Source organism: Gekko japonicus, unplaced genomic scaffold, assembly GCF_001447785.1.
Source record: "Gekko japonicus isolate JY-2015 unplaced genomic scaffold, Gekko_japonicus_V1.1 scaffold378, whole genome shotgun sequence".
Taxonomy (NCBI): Eukaryota; Metazoa; Chordata; class Lepidosauria; order Squamata; family Gekkonidae; genus Gekko; species Gekko japonicus.
In genome coordinates, this window is record NW_015159722.1 from 866,322 (window position 1) to 883,016 (window position 16,695).

General features: G+C 39.8%; 2 protein-coding genes across 2 annotated transcripts in view; one reads left to right on the forward strand and one right to left on the reverse strand.

Moving 5' to 3' along the window:
- Window positions 1–6,220, forward strand: part of FMN2 (formin 2) — a 267,533-nt gene extending 261,313 nt beyond the window's left edge. The window contains exons 18-19 of the mRNA XM_015421613.1: window positions 2,974–3,055; window positions 6,194–6,220. Coding sequence (XP_015277099.1) covers window positions 2,974–3,055; window positions 6,194–6,220 — 109 coding nt within the window. The remainder of the gene's footprint in view (window positions 1–2,973; window positions 3,056–6,193) is intronic.
- Window positions 6,221–13,412: 7,192 nt separating this feature from the next.
- GREM2 (gremlin 2, DAN family BMP antagonist) lies at window positions 13,413–13,925 on the reverse strand. Its single transcript, XM_015421928.1, is given in 1 exon segment — window positions 13,413–13,925. A coding segment is annotated over 1 exon segment (513 nt).
- Window positions 13,926–16,695: the final 2,770 nt, after the last annotated feature.

The following is a 16,695-nucleotide window of genomic DNA, read 5'->3' on the forward strand; positions in this document are numbered from 1 at the left end:
CCAAATTTGTGTTCCCCCCCCCCCCCCCATTTATAATGCACCTTCTGTCATTTACTGGTAAGCAAAATAAGCAAAAACAACACAGAGAGACGAAGATCCAGAAAGAACTGTGAACATTTTTTATTTTTTATTGAGTTATAACTTTCTTTAACTGTCTCAATATCTTTAACTTTTATTCAGAGTTATTTGTGTTAAATGTAGGTCAAGTATTGATCCAGGCTGATCTTGCGCAATCTTTAAAACTTCGCTCTTGCTCATTACTGAGACGTCTGAGCCTGCATGTCATCCACCAGCTTTTTGAAGTTGGGTGAATATTGCGTGAGGGCCAGTCTCAGGGAATCCTGGAGACGTTCATCTGTCATGTTGGAACACTGTGTACTCTTTGTCATTTTCAGATGGGAAAACGCAGATTCACACAAATAAGTTGAGCCGAAACAGGAGTGTACAGCTTCACTGCATCTTCTCAATTTTGGAAATAAAAAAACCCCAAACACCTGTCCAGCAAACCTGGAGACCAATTGGGGCTGGTGATCTACCTCTGACCCCTCCGTGATCTACTGGTAGATCGCGATCTACCTGTTGGACATACCTGCTCTAGAGCCATCAGGAGAACATTCAGATACATCTGGCTTTGGTAGCATATAATTCTAATATATTTCTCTGCCTCTAGTAGTGGTTTGGTGTAGTGGTTAAGTGCACGGACTCTAACCTGGAGAACCAGTTTTGATTCCCCACTCCTCCACTCGCTGGATGACCTTGGGCAAGCCATAGTTCTGTCAGAGGTGTTCTTGAAAACAGCAGTTTCTGTCAGCGCTCTCTCAGCCCCACCTGCCTCCCAGGGTGTCTATTGTGGAGAGGGGAAGGGAAAGGAGTTTGTAAGCCACTCTTAGACTACCTCACAAAGTGTCTGTTGTGGGGAGGGGAAGGGAAAGGAGTTTGTAAACCGCACTGAGACTCCGAGTGAAGGGTGGGGTATAAATCCAATCTCCTCCTCCTCCTCTACAAAGGCTTGGTTTCCCAGTCTAAACCTGAACTAATAATGATCTGTGCATAACAAAAGAACTGTTATCAATTCCTCCATCTTCAGATGGCCTACCTCTTGCCAGAACAAAATATAAGATCATGACCTGCACAATGTGTGGTACCAGTTATTACTTGAGCTAAGCCCAGTACCCAGGGGGACACATTTGGGAAAGGTTAACCCATCCCCCAGCCAAGTCTCACTGATACATGCCAGGTCAGCCCTACATTTTTCAAAGCACTACAAAATATCTATATTCAAGAATAAACATTTGAAGATAACACTGGTTTGATTCCAGAGCATCATGAACTTGAGGGATGGATCTGCCCTGCTTGAAGAATGGATCTGTCCTGTCTCCTCCTCCTCGTTACAGCCCACTGGGTTCCTCCAGATATTGACTCCTGAGGCAATTACGGGAACCTTGGGGATGTAATTTGGGGACCTACACAGGAGGGGGAATAAACTAAAACTGCCCTGTCTTTTCCACTAGCAGAAAATAACTTGACACCTAGTCCATTGTTTGCAGTGATGCAACAAAGTTAGCCTACCCATCATGCAGTAACACCTGTTCCTGAGAATATGTAGATTATATCAATTACATACAACTGAAATATCAAATCTTTGAGGGCCCTCTAATCTGTTACACATGACTGATGCAGCACTTCATTACCAAGCAGGTTCTTTTTTCTCTCTGTCTCAATGATACAATGAATATATTTTTCTATGATTATAACTGGTTTTAAATATCTTAATGTATGTATTGTTTTATGTTATGTTATGATTTGGTAATATGACTTGTAAGCCGCCCTGAGCCTACGGGGAGGGCGGGATAGAAATAGAAATAATAAATAAATAAATAAATAAATAAATATAAGAATGGGCTTCTAAAGTTCACACTATTTCTAAAAGGTGTCTAATACTGTTTTCTAAACTGAAGGCCATCTGGTTAATGATTTATGGGAAGCCAATTCATTCGTGATATTAATTTGGTGGCACCTGACTCAGTAGCTAAAATAATTGTATTTAAATTTAATAGCTAGTAACTGATCAGGCTATACAGACCTAGATACTCAGTTCACTTTTCAGTAATCCCATCCCATTGCATTTTAACTTCATCCTGTTTCACATTACATGAGATTTGATGTGTAAGTCTATGTGATGTTATTTGTATGTTATTGTTGGCAAAGATGCCATGGTATTTAGATATCAGTTTTTCATATATTATTAGTACTGATTTAATATTAAAAATATGACATGTTTCAGTGTGAAAATCAAATTATGATAGGTTTTTGTTCTCCATGATTAGAAATAATGATATACTCAGGTCTGTGAATTATAATCTGGGTTGGTTTTTTTACTTTTGGACTTTCAAACACAGTTTCAGTCATTAGAGATGAGAAAGGATGCAATGGAAATAACAAGTCAAATGGTATGTTTAGTGAGTAAGCAGTAAAATTCCAAAGGAAGGAGCTTTGGTCTCTAAATGAACTATGAAGAGACAGAGATGCAGGGGGTGGTGGAAATCTTTGTACCTTTTTTCCTGTGTAATTCTTAACCAGGGACATATTTAGCACTTTCAAGATCTTTGCAAGATGTTTGCATACAGCAGCTATTACAGCACCTGTGTCTTATAATTACTACATACCTCCTGTGCATTCTTCACAATACTGAGATGGATCCAAAATACTGCAAGAGGAGTGAAGTTTGCGCAACAGGAATTTCCATCACCACCAGCCTACTATTCTGCTCTTGGGGGACAGGGAACCCTCATGAGCCAGTATGAGAGCAAAGGGGGGGGGGATCTGCGATGGGAAGAAGGAATCAATAAGACTCCCCCATTTCCCCAACAGAAGAGTGATACCCTCTGGTTTAGGTGCTCTTACATTATTTACTTGTTGTTTTCTGTCTTTGCACGTAGTTTTGATGTGATGAATTAATTAAATGTGTTGCAGGCTTAAAGAGGCTGAAGAAGTATGCAGACAGAAAAAGGGGAAATCAATTTACAATATAAAACAAAAGCACGATTCTGGAATTGTAAGTATAGTTTGCTCATGATTTTTCTCCTGCTATGCTTGAGGGATAGTTTGGAATGACCCTGTCATCATGTGATCAGAAGACTTCACTCTCTCCTAGTGAGGCTGAAACTACAGAGTGATCTAGTGATCAATACTATTTGGATTACTATTTCACTATATAGAAATTCACTATATATATATTCACTATATATAGAGAGAGCCAGTTTGGTGTAGTGGTTAAGTGCGCGGACTCTAATCCGGGAGAACCGGGTTTGATTCCCCACTCCTCCACTTGCACCTGGCTGGATGACCTTGGGCAAGCCATAACTCTGGCACAGCTGTTCTTGAAAAAGAGCAGTTTCTGTCAAGAGTTCTCTCAGCCCCACCTACCTCACAGGGTGTCTGTTGTGGGGAGGGGAAGGGAAAGGAGTTTCTAAGCCGCTCTGAGACACCTTTGGGTAGTGAAAGGCGGGGTATAAATCCAATCTCTTCTTCTCTTCTTCTAGAATCAAATTGTTCTTTAGGACCTGGAGGCTGCTGCTGATAATAACTGTAGTGGTGAATGCATACAGCAGTCCAATATGGTAGATTATAGTCATTTCAGTGGCACACTCATGGATCTGCCAATCTACGGAGGAGACCAGATTTATACAGCTGTTTGGTTCCTTTACTATATCTTCATTTCACACTTATTTTCACATCATCAGTCTTGTCAAATATTCCCTATATTTTTCAGTGATATTTTTGCATCTTTTTTCATATAATATGGCATAAAGGTGCTGTAAAAGAAATAAAAGAATGACCAGCAACAACATTTAGAAGTACCAAAACTGAAGACAGTGAAAACATACAGAAAAAAAGAAAGGGAGATTTACTCATCCCTGCTCCTAATATAAGGGAGAAGAAGGGTTTGCAAAGCAAACAACCAAGAGCATGTTTTACCTTTTAAAACTTGGGCTAGCTCCAACTCCCACCAACCTATGGAGTGGATTGGGCTCCAGTCATGAAAAAGTAAGGGGGGATTTTAATCATTCCCCCTTGCTGTACCTTATGTGCGAAATGGCATTTTTTTTTTGTTTTTTGAGAAGCAGTGGCTTTATGGAACAGTAAAAGGAAAGGGAAATAAAGGAAGAGTCACTTATGTGAACTCAGGAATTTCAGTTCAACCCCCCCCCCATGTTTGCTTTTAGCAAGTAAGTCCCACATTAGCTTTTTTTTTAGAAGGCAAAGCTTAGAAAAGAGCCTAGACCATACCATACGAAAATGTAGAGTTTTCCTGTATAAATCGCTCATGTGGTTAAGGGGAATTTCAGTTTAGTAATTTGCTGTTTATTTATTCATGACATTTATATTTCTCCTTTCTGCCCAGTCAGGGCCACCACGGTGGCTGATTTACAGAGGCTGATTGTGCTTACTATTTTTATTCAACTAAGTGACAAGCCAACATAGGAAGGATATGATTTTAAATGCCAGACAAATGACCTTTTTTTGCATTTTCAGATTCCATTTTGCGGGTCAATTTGACAGCCAAACATTCTGATTTAAATGGATTACAGTTGTAGTCTGGTTTAAAAAAATGTCAAAAAATAATCTTTGATCTATTGCCAGTCCATTGATTTTCTGCCCATTTTGTCTGTTCATTTCCACAGACATTTGAATTTAATCTTAAGCATATTGTATAAAATCCTGGGACTCTTTCCATGATGCATCTCATATTATGAAGGATGCTGGTTAGTGGCCTGTAGAGTCATAGCAGCTGCAGAAGTGGCTGTTGATACTGTGGGAACTTGCCACTTTTCTGAAAATCTTGGCAGAGGGGTGTATTTAAAAATTCAGCAAGTTTGGTAGATAATCATTCCAGAATAACGAGGATCTAAGAGTCACAATAATAAGCATTACCGAGTTGCCTGACGTCTTTCCATAACCTATTGATGTCAAGAGAATGGTCACTAACCCCGCTTGTCTTAAAAAAAACACCCACATGTAATATTTTCTACAATTGTCCAAGGGTGAAAAATGCTCCATGCATATAAGTATCCCATGCATGTCCTTTCAGTTATATCAGGTAACTATTACAAAGACTTCTATAGGTGGTATTTACGATGGCGGAAATTCTGGATGTCAATTCTCATATACATTTCCCAGTGGAATGGAATTATTCATAATTGGTGTTCAGGATCATAGCCTAATATCAATGGTTTAGCTAATGTTACTGTGCTTCAGATATTAAATAGCTTCAGAAATTGTTTTTCATGGGATTCATTCATGTAATGATACATTGGCAGTGTTTTGTGTTCTTCAACAGAGGGCCTTCGCTACAGATGTTCAGAGTTCTCCTTGTCTGACTCATTTCCAGAATTGGGGGGTTCTAATACATGGTCTAGTTTCTAACATAGAACTGATGAATTAGGAAGTTTCCATATTTTTATTTCTGAATATTGCACAAAACGCTGTACCTGCTCAGTTATCCAAAGCTTTCAGTTCATTTAGCTCACGCATGTCCTTCCTATTCTTTACCCATGGATTCACTCTGCTCTCTGCTCCTTAATTTCCATTTATATAGGATTGAAATCTAAGATTACAGAAGAATGAGAGCAAAAAAGCAGTCCTGAAGTGCTTATGAATATGATTGCATCAAAATTCTTTTTGTGTGGTCTTCTGCAGATTGAGAGTGCTCCTTTCCATTGGTAAAACACATTATAGAAAGAACCTTGATACAATCATGCCAGTAACCACAATGAGATTTTGCTGCTATTGTTTGTGTGTGTTAATGCATAAATGTGCATTGGTGATGTAGAAAGGGAAAAGTTGCGAAGGAACTGGCAGAACTAAAAGCAGTGGCAAGCTAATGCTCTCATTCCACAATGATTTTAGACATTCTCCTACATAACCCAAAATTAGGAAGGGCTGGAACTCAGAGCAGAGTGAATCCATGGAACAATAAATAATTGGGATGCAGAAAATCCAGTCATTAAGTCATTACTGGCACTAGCCCCTTAAACACGATAAGTGCCCCTAGTTGTTTCTCGCTCTGTGTTTAAAGAGCAGTGGAGGTTTGCTGATTTGTATCCCCCGAGGTTCTTGAATGTTTGCTGATGTGGTCTAGAATTTTGGAGCAACCCTTTTCACTCAATTTGATTTTTTGTTTTATTTCCAGAAAGCAAAGATAAGTATGAAAATCTGAGTGAAGAAAGGCATGTGTCATTGTGCCACCTGTTCAGAAAGCTCAAAATGTCTGTGGATGGGGGGGAAAAGAAACCACGCTGCTCATTTCTTTCCTTGTCTTCATTTGTATTTGTTTTCTGTTCTTACTGACCATATACACCAAGCATTCATTGATAAACAGATTTACTGTATGGAGTGCCCAATAAAGAAGTTATGCAGTTGAGACATGTCTCTTCTATGTACCCCGCACTGTTATTCTCATCCACAGTTATCTTGTAACATGTATGGAAGAATACTAATAATAATTGAAGCAGCAAGAGGAAGCATCTCTGTCAATCTGAAGCATACTGTAATCTGTAATAAACTTTGCATATACTATACGTTTCCATATAGTAACATCTTTCCAAAGCTACTGTGCTTCAATGCTGCCTTTAGATGGAGGGGAATTCTTGTGGGTATCATTGTTAGTCTGTGGCAGCAAAACCACAAAGGAATCTTGTGGCAGTTTAAAGACTTACAGACTTATAGAAAGATAAGCTTTTCTGGAGTAGGGTTTGTTTTGCCAGGTGCATGGTGGGAATTTTCAATCAGCAGCTATCCATGTATTGGATTGGATCCAGCGGTGCACAGATACAAGGATAGCAGCTCTTTCTTGCATTTCCCCTCTTCTCAATAGGCCTATCCAACCCTGGGAGAGTTCATAGTTGGGGTCACCGGGCCCACGTGGGCTAAAACCCATACAGGTTGGGGGGAGGAATCTGAAGGGGAGCAAAATCATTATTTCCTCAGTCTTCTGTCAAGTGGGGTTAGAGGGACTACTGGGAAGAGAGGAACATGGGAAAGATCCATGATGGCCAGTATCTTCCACTGACGGATTCCTGGAGCCAGAGCATAGAGAGAAGGGGGTAGCATGAAATGCAAGCAAGCTTGTGACATTTCTATGCAAAACTCAAAGGTATACAGAATCTACCAGGGGCTGAAAGTCACCATTCTTCAGCAAAGGAACTTAAGAAGTAGATTCCAGAGGGGAAACTGCTGAATTAGAATTGATCAGTGAATTTGTGTTAACTAAGGCTTAACAGCGCCAAACACCATTCTTAGCCTCTACACATTTTTAATTGTTTATCATGTCTAAGGAGATGGTATTACCACCAATTGCAGCTGTTTTGGTTGCTCACTGTGCTTACTTCTGAGTTTCTCACAGAACGGACACAAAGTTACACATTTCATGGCCTTTTGATGCAGTGTTCAGTTCTTCTCTCCCCCCTGCAGACTGTGATTTCACTACATGTAACTGGTCACAAAAAAACCATGCTTCAATAAACCTGGTAGTCTTTAAGGTTGCTACAAGACTTCTTTCTTAAGGGGAAGAATGCTACTTCTCAAGAACTGTGTATATCTGTTCCATATTGATGTCTGTAGTTTGTATTTTGAATCGGTAAAGTACTCCTTTTGCACTATGCGCTACACTCTCCAAATCCATTTGGCTGCCCACTGGAGAAATATATCTGAAACAAGATGTTCAGCACAACTATCTCTGTGGTCGATGAGCTGGAACATGTTCCTCATCTTCTGCCAGGTATTAAAGAATGGAATCAAAATAAAGGAAAGATACTGAAGTGTAGCAAGGCACAGGAGTCCTTCAGAGAGTACTAAAGAACCTGAGGTACTGCAATATGCTACATCCCCTTAAAAAGAAATATACCACTCTACTTTTTTACAGCATAACAAGAAGCTACCAATGGATGCTTTTTATCAAGCATTTGAAGACTATCATTTAAAAGAATCCACTTTTATTAGCATTTTGGATCATATTATAAACCTTAGTAACCTATTTGACAGAGAGGACTGCTCATTCATCCAGGTTAGCTTGCATTTTATTGAGTACTCATACACTATTCTACATTAACAGTTGCAGCTGTTTTGTGTGTCTTCAGTTGGAATCACAAAAAACATACCTGATGATTAGTCAGTTCTGGTTTAGAGCACCTCCACCACACACCACATTGTTTTTCCAAAATTTCTTGCAGAGAGCCAAAATGGGGGGGGGGGTAATGTGCAGATATCCTAAAGCTCTGTAGCATGGAAGGTGCTAGGGTGGTTTTGAGTTCTGCTGAAATGATTTATTCTCCGTGTAGCTCAGAACATGATTTCTGGTTGCCAAGATGTTAATATGTGGTTCCAGGGATCATAAAGGCTGCATAAATTATGACCTCAGGAATTGACTTTTTAAAATGCCAAGCACTACAGATATATTTTTCATTTGTTGGGAAAGTTATTTCCTGGTATATAATCTGACTGAAACGCTGCTGTTTTTGGGATAGCTCCTGAGAGTCCCTGATGCATTTTTCCCAGAACTGCATTATAAAGTCCTATAGTGTTGGGAATAAAGTTATTTCTTGGGAAAAGGAAAAGAGAAGATTGCTTATTGTTATGAAAGACATTATCAAAAGCAAATAAAAGATATTTTAATAGCACTGATTAAAACCCATGTTTGTATTTATGTAAGCTATAGACTTGCTGTTTAACTTTTGCATTCTCCTTTATTTAAGTGCATTTAAAGACATGGTAGCATGTTTCCGTTTTTGTAGCCTTCCTGTTCTCTTCAGTATCTATAGTATGTTTATTGCCATACTAAATTAAATGAGATCGCTCTGTGCAATACTGTATTTAGTGTTTCTATTCCAATTTTTTTTAGAATGTTAATTTATATGAAAAATAAATAATAAGATCTGAGTTGCATGTAGTGCTTTTCTTGGGCTCTCGTCATACTAAGATGATGATGATTATCTTCAAGAACAGTGATATTTTACAGCTTTAAATATAAAAAATGCTCCTTTTGAAAGACTTGCTGTCTAAATGGTGACTACAAACAAGTATGGGTGTAGAAGGAACAGGAAAAGAGAAGCAAGAATATGCAAATTTACAATTTTTAGATTGTAGGGTTCTCATAGATATAGCTGGGTCTGCTCCCAAAAAGCTCTTTTAAGATAGCACCTAGGTTACCTATCCAAAGTCCTGCCTTTCTCTGGGCACACTTAAAAACTCTTCTTATTACTGCACTGGTGTACCACAAGAAACTGTGATGGGGAAAGTCGTGAAAATCTAACATTAAATCTTCCTTAATTTAGACCTAGGCATTCTTGGAATGGGCTATTGTGCAGTGTACGATCCTGGTCTGACAAAGGGAGACATGCACACTAAACTAAATATTTCCGTTAATTTCTTGACAGTTTGTTCAATGTTTTTTTTGATGTACATTAAAGGAGTGTTGACGGCTAACAGGTAATTGCCGTTCTCAGATGCTAGGAACATCATTGGTGCAGTTGAGTATGTTGGGGGTGCCATAAGGTATAAGTCACACTGAACAGGCAACTAGAAAAGTTAACCTTTCCTCTAGATGGGTTGCATATTAGTCTCATAGACCTCCTTCCTGGACCAACTCGTTAGACAATACCACCGGTTCTTCCTTAATCCAGCAAAAGTAGGCAGGGATTGAGGGGGGGTTCCTCATCCACTTTAAAAAGTGGTGTCAGATAGCAAGCTGAATTGATTTTCCAAAATAATTACATGTATGGAATACCCTTTGAATAATGTGGTATCTAGTAGTTAACTAATTGGTATGTTTACCACCAGATGGCAGGCTAATGATTGTAAAGCACAGAACCCCTGTATGAATTACAGAATAGATTCTTATACAGATGGTCGGCACAGTCTACGTAAACTACTGACCAACACTGTTGCATTTAGCCCCAGTAACTGTTGTTCCTGTAGCAGTAAGAAAAGGATGGGGAAGCTGTGGCTACCTTTTCAGTTATCAGGAAAAATATTTTAAACAAATAGCTTATGCAACCTTTGGTGAAAAGCAGCATTTATACAACAGAAGCGTTCAGAGGCTGATAGTATGAATGCCTAGGCCTTCCATGTTTTGCTTTGACACACAGAGTGATGCTTAGCTATCTTGGCTAATAGCAACTGGCAGGCCCAACTAGTCTTGTGGCATTTGTGCAAGACAGCTGTTATCTGAATGTTGGAAGTAGACTGACTGGCTCCAACAGCAACCAAAAATTGATGAAAGATTTGGTCTTTCAGTCATGGTTTGGTTTGGATTGCTCTACTGGACTGTTGCCCTATAGGCAAAATTAAACACACATCCAAATCCTATTCATGTTCACTTGGAAGTTCTACTGAAATCAGCAAAAATTTCTCACAAGATGCATGTGCATAGAACTACAGCCTAAACATGCCATAGGCTGAATGGTGGGAATAAAAAATGCCTCAAATCCACATGTTACTAAGAGTGTTTAGCATCCTCTTTAGCTCTTCTGCAGAGGACGTGTTGGTCTTTTGAGATCCCCAGATGTCTGAATAAAAACATATGAACATTTGTAACGAAAACAGAAGTAGATAGATTTGCATAGGCCCATGGTTATCCAGCTTCATAAGGAAATGTGAAATGGTGCCTTTTATTATGTACCAAGGTGAAGTGATGAATTTCTGCAACCTTTTAACATGTGCTGAGAAGTGGAGAGGTCATCTTAATCCATGAGGATGGTTGTACCAGAGTTAATTGTTTTTAGATATTAATCCAGAGTACTTAGTTATGAAGTTCGCTTTTAGTCCACCTTTCTTGGTGAGACTCAAGGCAGATTATAACAAGGGTGTAATCCTCTGACTCATTTGCATTAATTCCAAAACACTGAAGAGTATATCCAGCACTTGGAAGACTGTGGGAGCAAGTAGGCTTGTAGAAGATGGACAGAATATTTCCCATCTAAAAAAATGGGATCCAAACATTGTATCTTTCAGGATCAAAACACATATGAAAACTTGGTCACGCTTTTGGCAATGCCCAAGTAATTAGGCAGCAAAAGAGATACAAAACTTAATATGCATGAATTTCATATATTCCTAGAGTATCTTTATTTTATTCTATAATTTAATAATACACCTATAAAATAATTATAGTTATAACATTTCTTCCATTTTGTTTTCATTTATAAAACAAACATTAAATAGCATGAACCATTACAAGGTCAACTCAACTCTTTCTTTTGAACATAACCCCAAAGAGAGTTTTCCCTATTGCAGCATATTTCACTTATTACGGATTGGTAAGAAGCCCTTGTTTGCACGTTTTTTCTCTCACTTAGTTGCTGAGCAAATCTTTAGCTAAACTTTGAAATGGGAACTGATGTTAATTCTCTCTCTCTCTCTTTCTCTGAGGCAACAGACCTGAGCCACAAGTCTGAATGGGATAGCCATTTTAATCCTTCCATCTTGGCCAAACAGCTTTCGGACGTCACAGCACAAGCAGCAGAATAACGTATGGCAGTGGTAGCCTCTAAAAATCAACTCTCAGCCTTCTCTCTCATGCCTCCCCAAGTGTAACTCAGCTATTGTGTAACACTGAGGGAGAAAAATAAAGGGCTAACATACGTGCCCAATCTCTCCTCCCCGTGCCAATCCCCATAAACCGATTGGTGAGCACTAGCAGAGATCAGTCCCCCAAAGCTTCTTAAAGCAGCCTGTCTCACATAATAGCGAACTGTGCCACTGAACCTTTGAATTGCCATCAAACCTGAGCTCCAAGGAAACTATTTCTTTAACCCTTTTGGTGCTGAGGAAACTGGCAGTGAGAAGTTTCACAGAAAACTAGATTCCTTCAGCTGAAAACATTGTAAATACAAAGTTCTAAGCAAAAATCATGGATGGCAATAAGACAACCCACTTTGTAGGAATCACACTAAAGCATATTATGATGCAAGGTGACTGAGTTACTTCTCATATCTTAGTCCCATATAAGAAACAGAACACATTCAGTAATACTGCAAATGAGTAGAGTGTACATTGATTAAGCATTCCCTACTCTGATCAGTTATTCAATATTTTCCTTAAAACATAACTCCTGGAGACTCCTGGCAAACAAAATATTACATCTACACAGAGCAGCCTTTACAATTATTATTCCAAGTCACCACCAAACAATGAGTATGATGCACCAATTGAGGGTGGGGTGGAAATAGGAACAATTTGGCTGGTTTATGCACAAAGAGTCATGAGTTCTCCCAGCACCATCACAACTTTGCCAAAGAACTGGAAATAGCAATCATTACAATTCTGAACTAGCATGGCCTAAAGCTTTTTCCTAAGCATGACAAATGTTCAGAAAATGAAAGTTGTGCCTACAAGAGGACCAGAGAATGACTTATGGAATTGTTTATACATACACACATATTCAACAGTAAAATACAATATTGTTTGCTTTGTGTTACTGTGTTTTAATAAGTTAAACACAATATCGTTTTCCTCCAACAAGTACCAGTTCAACATAGGTTGAATGAAAGCACAATAGTAATTGGGTGAGACCAAGACTTAAATTAGTGGGAGGAAGAAATCTGCTAAAAGAAACACACACCATCAAAATCCTGTCACTTTCAAGAGAGGATCTGGTCCAATGGTTAAGAAGCTTTATCCTAACCCTTCAAATACTTCAGCACATGACAAAATACACATGGTTATGTCTGTATTAACAAATTTTACAATAGTGTGCTATAGCTGCATTACAAATGGATGGTGGCTGTTAATGTGTGTTTGAGGCAATCTAGTTGAAAAGTGTATATAAATCTATCTTCTGTCTCTTCATGAGAAAGTGGCAGGTTGGTTATTTTCATGTATTATAAAGTCCACAGGCCTTTTTCTTTCAGTCAGGACAAATAGAAAACCATCACTTTTCTTTAGCCACTGCTTGCAGCAGCCATGTCAGCCTCACAGCCCCAGGAAGACTGCATCAGGCAGGGGCAGAATAATCTGAAGTGGGAAGTTCCAAAACTGAGGAGAAATTCTGAAGCCTTCACTGAGCCACCTCTTCATCCAAGAGCAGTGAAGGAGTGCAGGCCAAAAGTTTTTCCACACAGTGGAAATGTTAAGTGTTGGATTCATCCACCAGTCACCTAATTAGTCATTCCCAAATCTGATGCTGGGCTCACCCTTAATGACATAGGCCCAATAGTAAAAAAAAAAACCCAGCTGCTTTGGTAATATAAACGGAGTCCTTTGACCAGCCCACAGTAGCCTTTATTTCCAGTAGACAAAGGTGCAAAAGGCTATATAGCTCAAGAAACAACTCAATGGCAGAAGAAAAATAATCAGCCCACTTGCCCATTAAAAAGTGAGACCATGACAACTCTGGCAGTGTCAGCTGCCAGTCCTCACTTCTGCTATTTGCCTCCACTGCTGAGGTTCACAGACATACACCGACACTGCTTGACTTTCTGGATCTTCTTAAGTCGGAAAGGGGGGTCCAGTTCAGGACAATCTAGCTCCACAGTGAAAGAGGTAACCTTCTGAGGCTTGCAGAAAGCACAGGACTGGAAAGATTCCTCCTCTTTTTTCACATGCCGGGGGATATAGAACGAGTTGCACTGGCCATAGCAAAATCGGTTGATGATAGTGCGGCTTATACAGCCCTCCTCACTCACTGTCTGCCGCAGTGGCTGTGTTTTGCACCAGTCGCTTTTGAGGTACTTCCTCTCTGTGACTACTAGGGCCTCCTGGCTTGAGGCCAGCACCTCTTTGTTTAGATGCTGCTGCCGCTCCGAGTTGTTGCTTCTGCTGTCCTTGTAAGGTGAAGGAATGGCTCCTGGTGGACGGTTTTTCCTAGTGTCTGACACTTGAACCAAAGAGGACACGAGAAACAATGATAAAACAAGGTTCCAGATCATCCTGCAATAAGACAACAAGATAAAGTGAGAAAACATAGGTCCAGAAAACAGCTAGTGATCTTTAGTGAAGTTTCATTTTAAGCAAGTATTTTATGAAGCCATAAGAGATCCGGAAATGTGGGTTTAGTCATAAAGGAATCTGAGATGGAAATACTTAGTTAAGGCCATTTGTTCACTTAAGTATATTGAGAAATTATTCTCCTCCTTGGAGATTTTTAGATGTTGTTACTACCAGTTGATCTATGCATGAAGAAGGGGGGAAAAACATTGTGCCATTTAACTACACAGCACATATAAAGTGAGCCAAGCTCCTGTCCAGTTAATAAAGGTTCACCAGGTACAACACAACTTGGTAGATTAGAGATCAGTTCCCCTGGAGGAAATAGCAGCTTCTGAGAGCAGACTCTATGGTATACTATGAAGTCTAGAATAAATGGAAGTCCTAAAGTGGCCACAGAGGGAGAATGCTCCAGGACATCCATGTCTTCTATGGTATATCATGCAGACTCAATGGTATACTGTCATGGAGGATGCCCTATAGGTGGAGGCTTAACAACCCTGAGTAAGGACACCTGAATTAACCTGTGATTGATTACTGGCATCTGTTTAAACCTTTTACCCACCAAAAGGAGAGCTGTTTCTCTTTTCTCTGGTTGAGTCCAACATGTGTCTTCTAAAAATTTATTGCAACAAAGAGGGCTTTGTACAGCATGGCTAAAGTGGAAAGCAAGCAGGTTAAGCAAGATGTCTCCAAAAACTTTACATGATGTTTCTCTGATGTTACCTCATGATGTTTCATGATCTTTCTCTTAAGAATATACATTCTCACTTCACTTTTTGAAGGGTTCAGAATAACATTCCAGATTAAACAAAACATTCCTAATTATGATATATTTTTGACAGGTCTCCTTCAACTAGAGATACAGTTCTAATCAGAACAACAACCACCAGGCAAGTATCCAGAACTTGGCGAAGATCTAGATATTGCATCTCTGCTGCAAGCAAGTATTTTACCAAATAACAAAATTTAGTCCGGGTCGTAGCACTGAGTAGAATTCAGACTGAGAGTTACAGGCAGAAAATATGTTCTGGGCCATGGCAAAGAAAACTTATCAAATATCAATATGGAAAAATAGGGATCGGTCTGGGACAATACCATAAATTCTAGGAAAAACTGATTAACTGTTGCTTATGACACTAGGCCGGAGGCCGGCTGGGTATTTCAAGAGGATAGGATTGCTGTTGGCTGGTGTCTTCCTATGAGTCATTAGAAAGAGTTTTTCTCATCACTGAGAAAATCCTGAAGAGATTTTGAAAGGCTTTTTTAGGTTGATTAGAACATAACTGGGTAGTGGCCAGATGTTCAAGGGGTTCAAGGGGTTATGATGGCATACAGAACTCATGAATACAGAAGCCTACAAGTAATGTAGAACAAGAAGAAAAGGTGGGGCGGGCATGTTATGAGGTGGGAAATTTAAATTTTAAATCTGAATTTTGGTAGGATGAAGTGATGTTACAAGAAGGGAAGGGGTTGAAAGAGTTCACCTTTGACTAGAGATGTAAAATTTCCGGAAATTTTGAAGCTTGGGAAAAAAACCGTTTTTTTTCGGGGGAAACAGAAATTTTCGGAAAAATTGAAAAAAATGCTACATTAGCATTTCTTTTGTCTTTTCTAGATTGAAAGTCATTCTGTAACTTTAGGAACACAAAATATGACTATGGACATTTTTACTTGGCATGAAATTATCACAACTAGCATATTAAAAATATAGTGTATCCAAACAATTATTTCAAACAGAATACCCACCCACATGCAAAAACAAAACTGAAACTTTTTTATTTTCTTCTGACAATCGCACCTCCTAAAGGAAGAAATGCATCTTGTTCTTGCATTGGAGGGTTCGGTTTGTAACCTAGGACTTGCTTGTCCTCAGTGCACAGAAATTAGATCAATCTGATACCATCTCTCCCTTATAATAATTGAATAGCAACGTTCTATTTCGCAACATTCTAAATTTGGCCTCCTTAGTGTTAGGCCAGAAGAACTGCCACTCAGAAGACACTGGCTGGGTTGACTGATTGCTTTGTGCAGTCCCGCCCAGCGTTCCAAGGTCATTTGCATATGGAAGCTGATTGGACCTCACTCCATTCCACACCTCAAACTCACCCTCGCCCCGCAAGGCAGTTGGCATTTTCAGTTGCATAACATACCTCATAGGGGAGAGGAGAATGATGTCCAGCTGCTCCCTAGGCAGAGGCTGTGGGGGGGGGGGTTGTAAAGACAGACAGGCAGATAAAGGTTGGCTGATGGTTGCCAGGAAAGGACATAGGGTTGCCAACTCCAGGTTGGAAACTTCCAGGATATTTTAGGGATGAAGCCTGCTGAGGGTGGGGTCTGAGGAGGAGGAGGAAGAGGGGGACCTCAGACAGATACAATGCCATACTGCCCACACTCCAGACAAGCTGTTGCCAGTCTCCAGGTGACAGCTGGAGAGATCTTAAAGCTTTGGTGCTAATTTACGATGGGGCTCCTGGGGAACTATTGATGCCAATCTTGGCCCAGCAGCCATCAAACCATTCTCTTCAACCCCCTGCTGTGCAGCTGACTTTCCCCTAGGGTTGCCAATCTCCAGGTGGGACCTGGAGATCTCCCACTGCTACAAATGATCTCCAGATGACAGAGATCAGTTCCCCTGGAGAAAATGGATGCTTTGGAGGGTAGACCCTATGACATTATACCTGCTGAGTCCTTCCGCCCCCCCCAATGCTG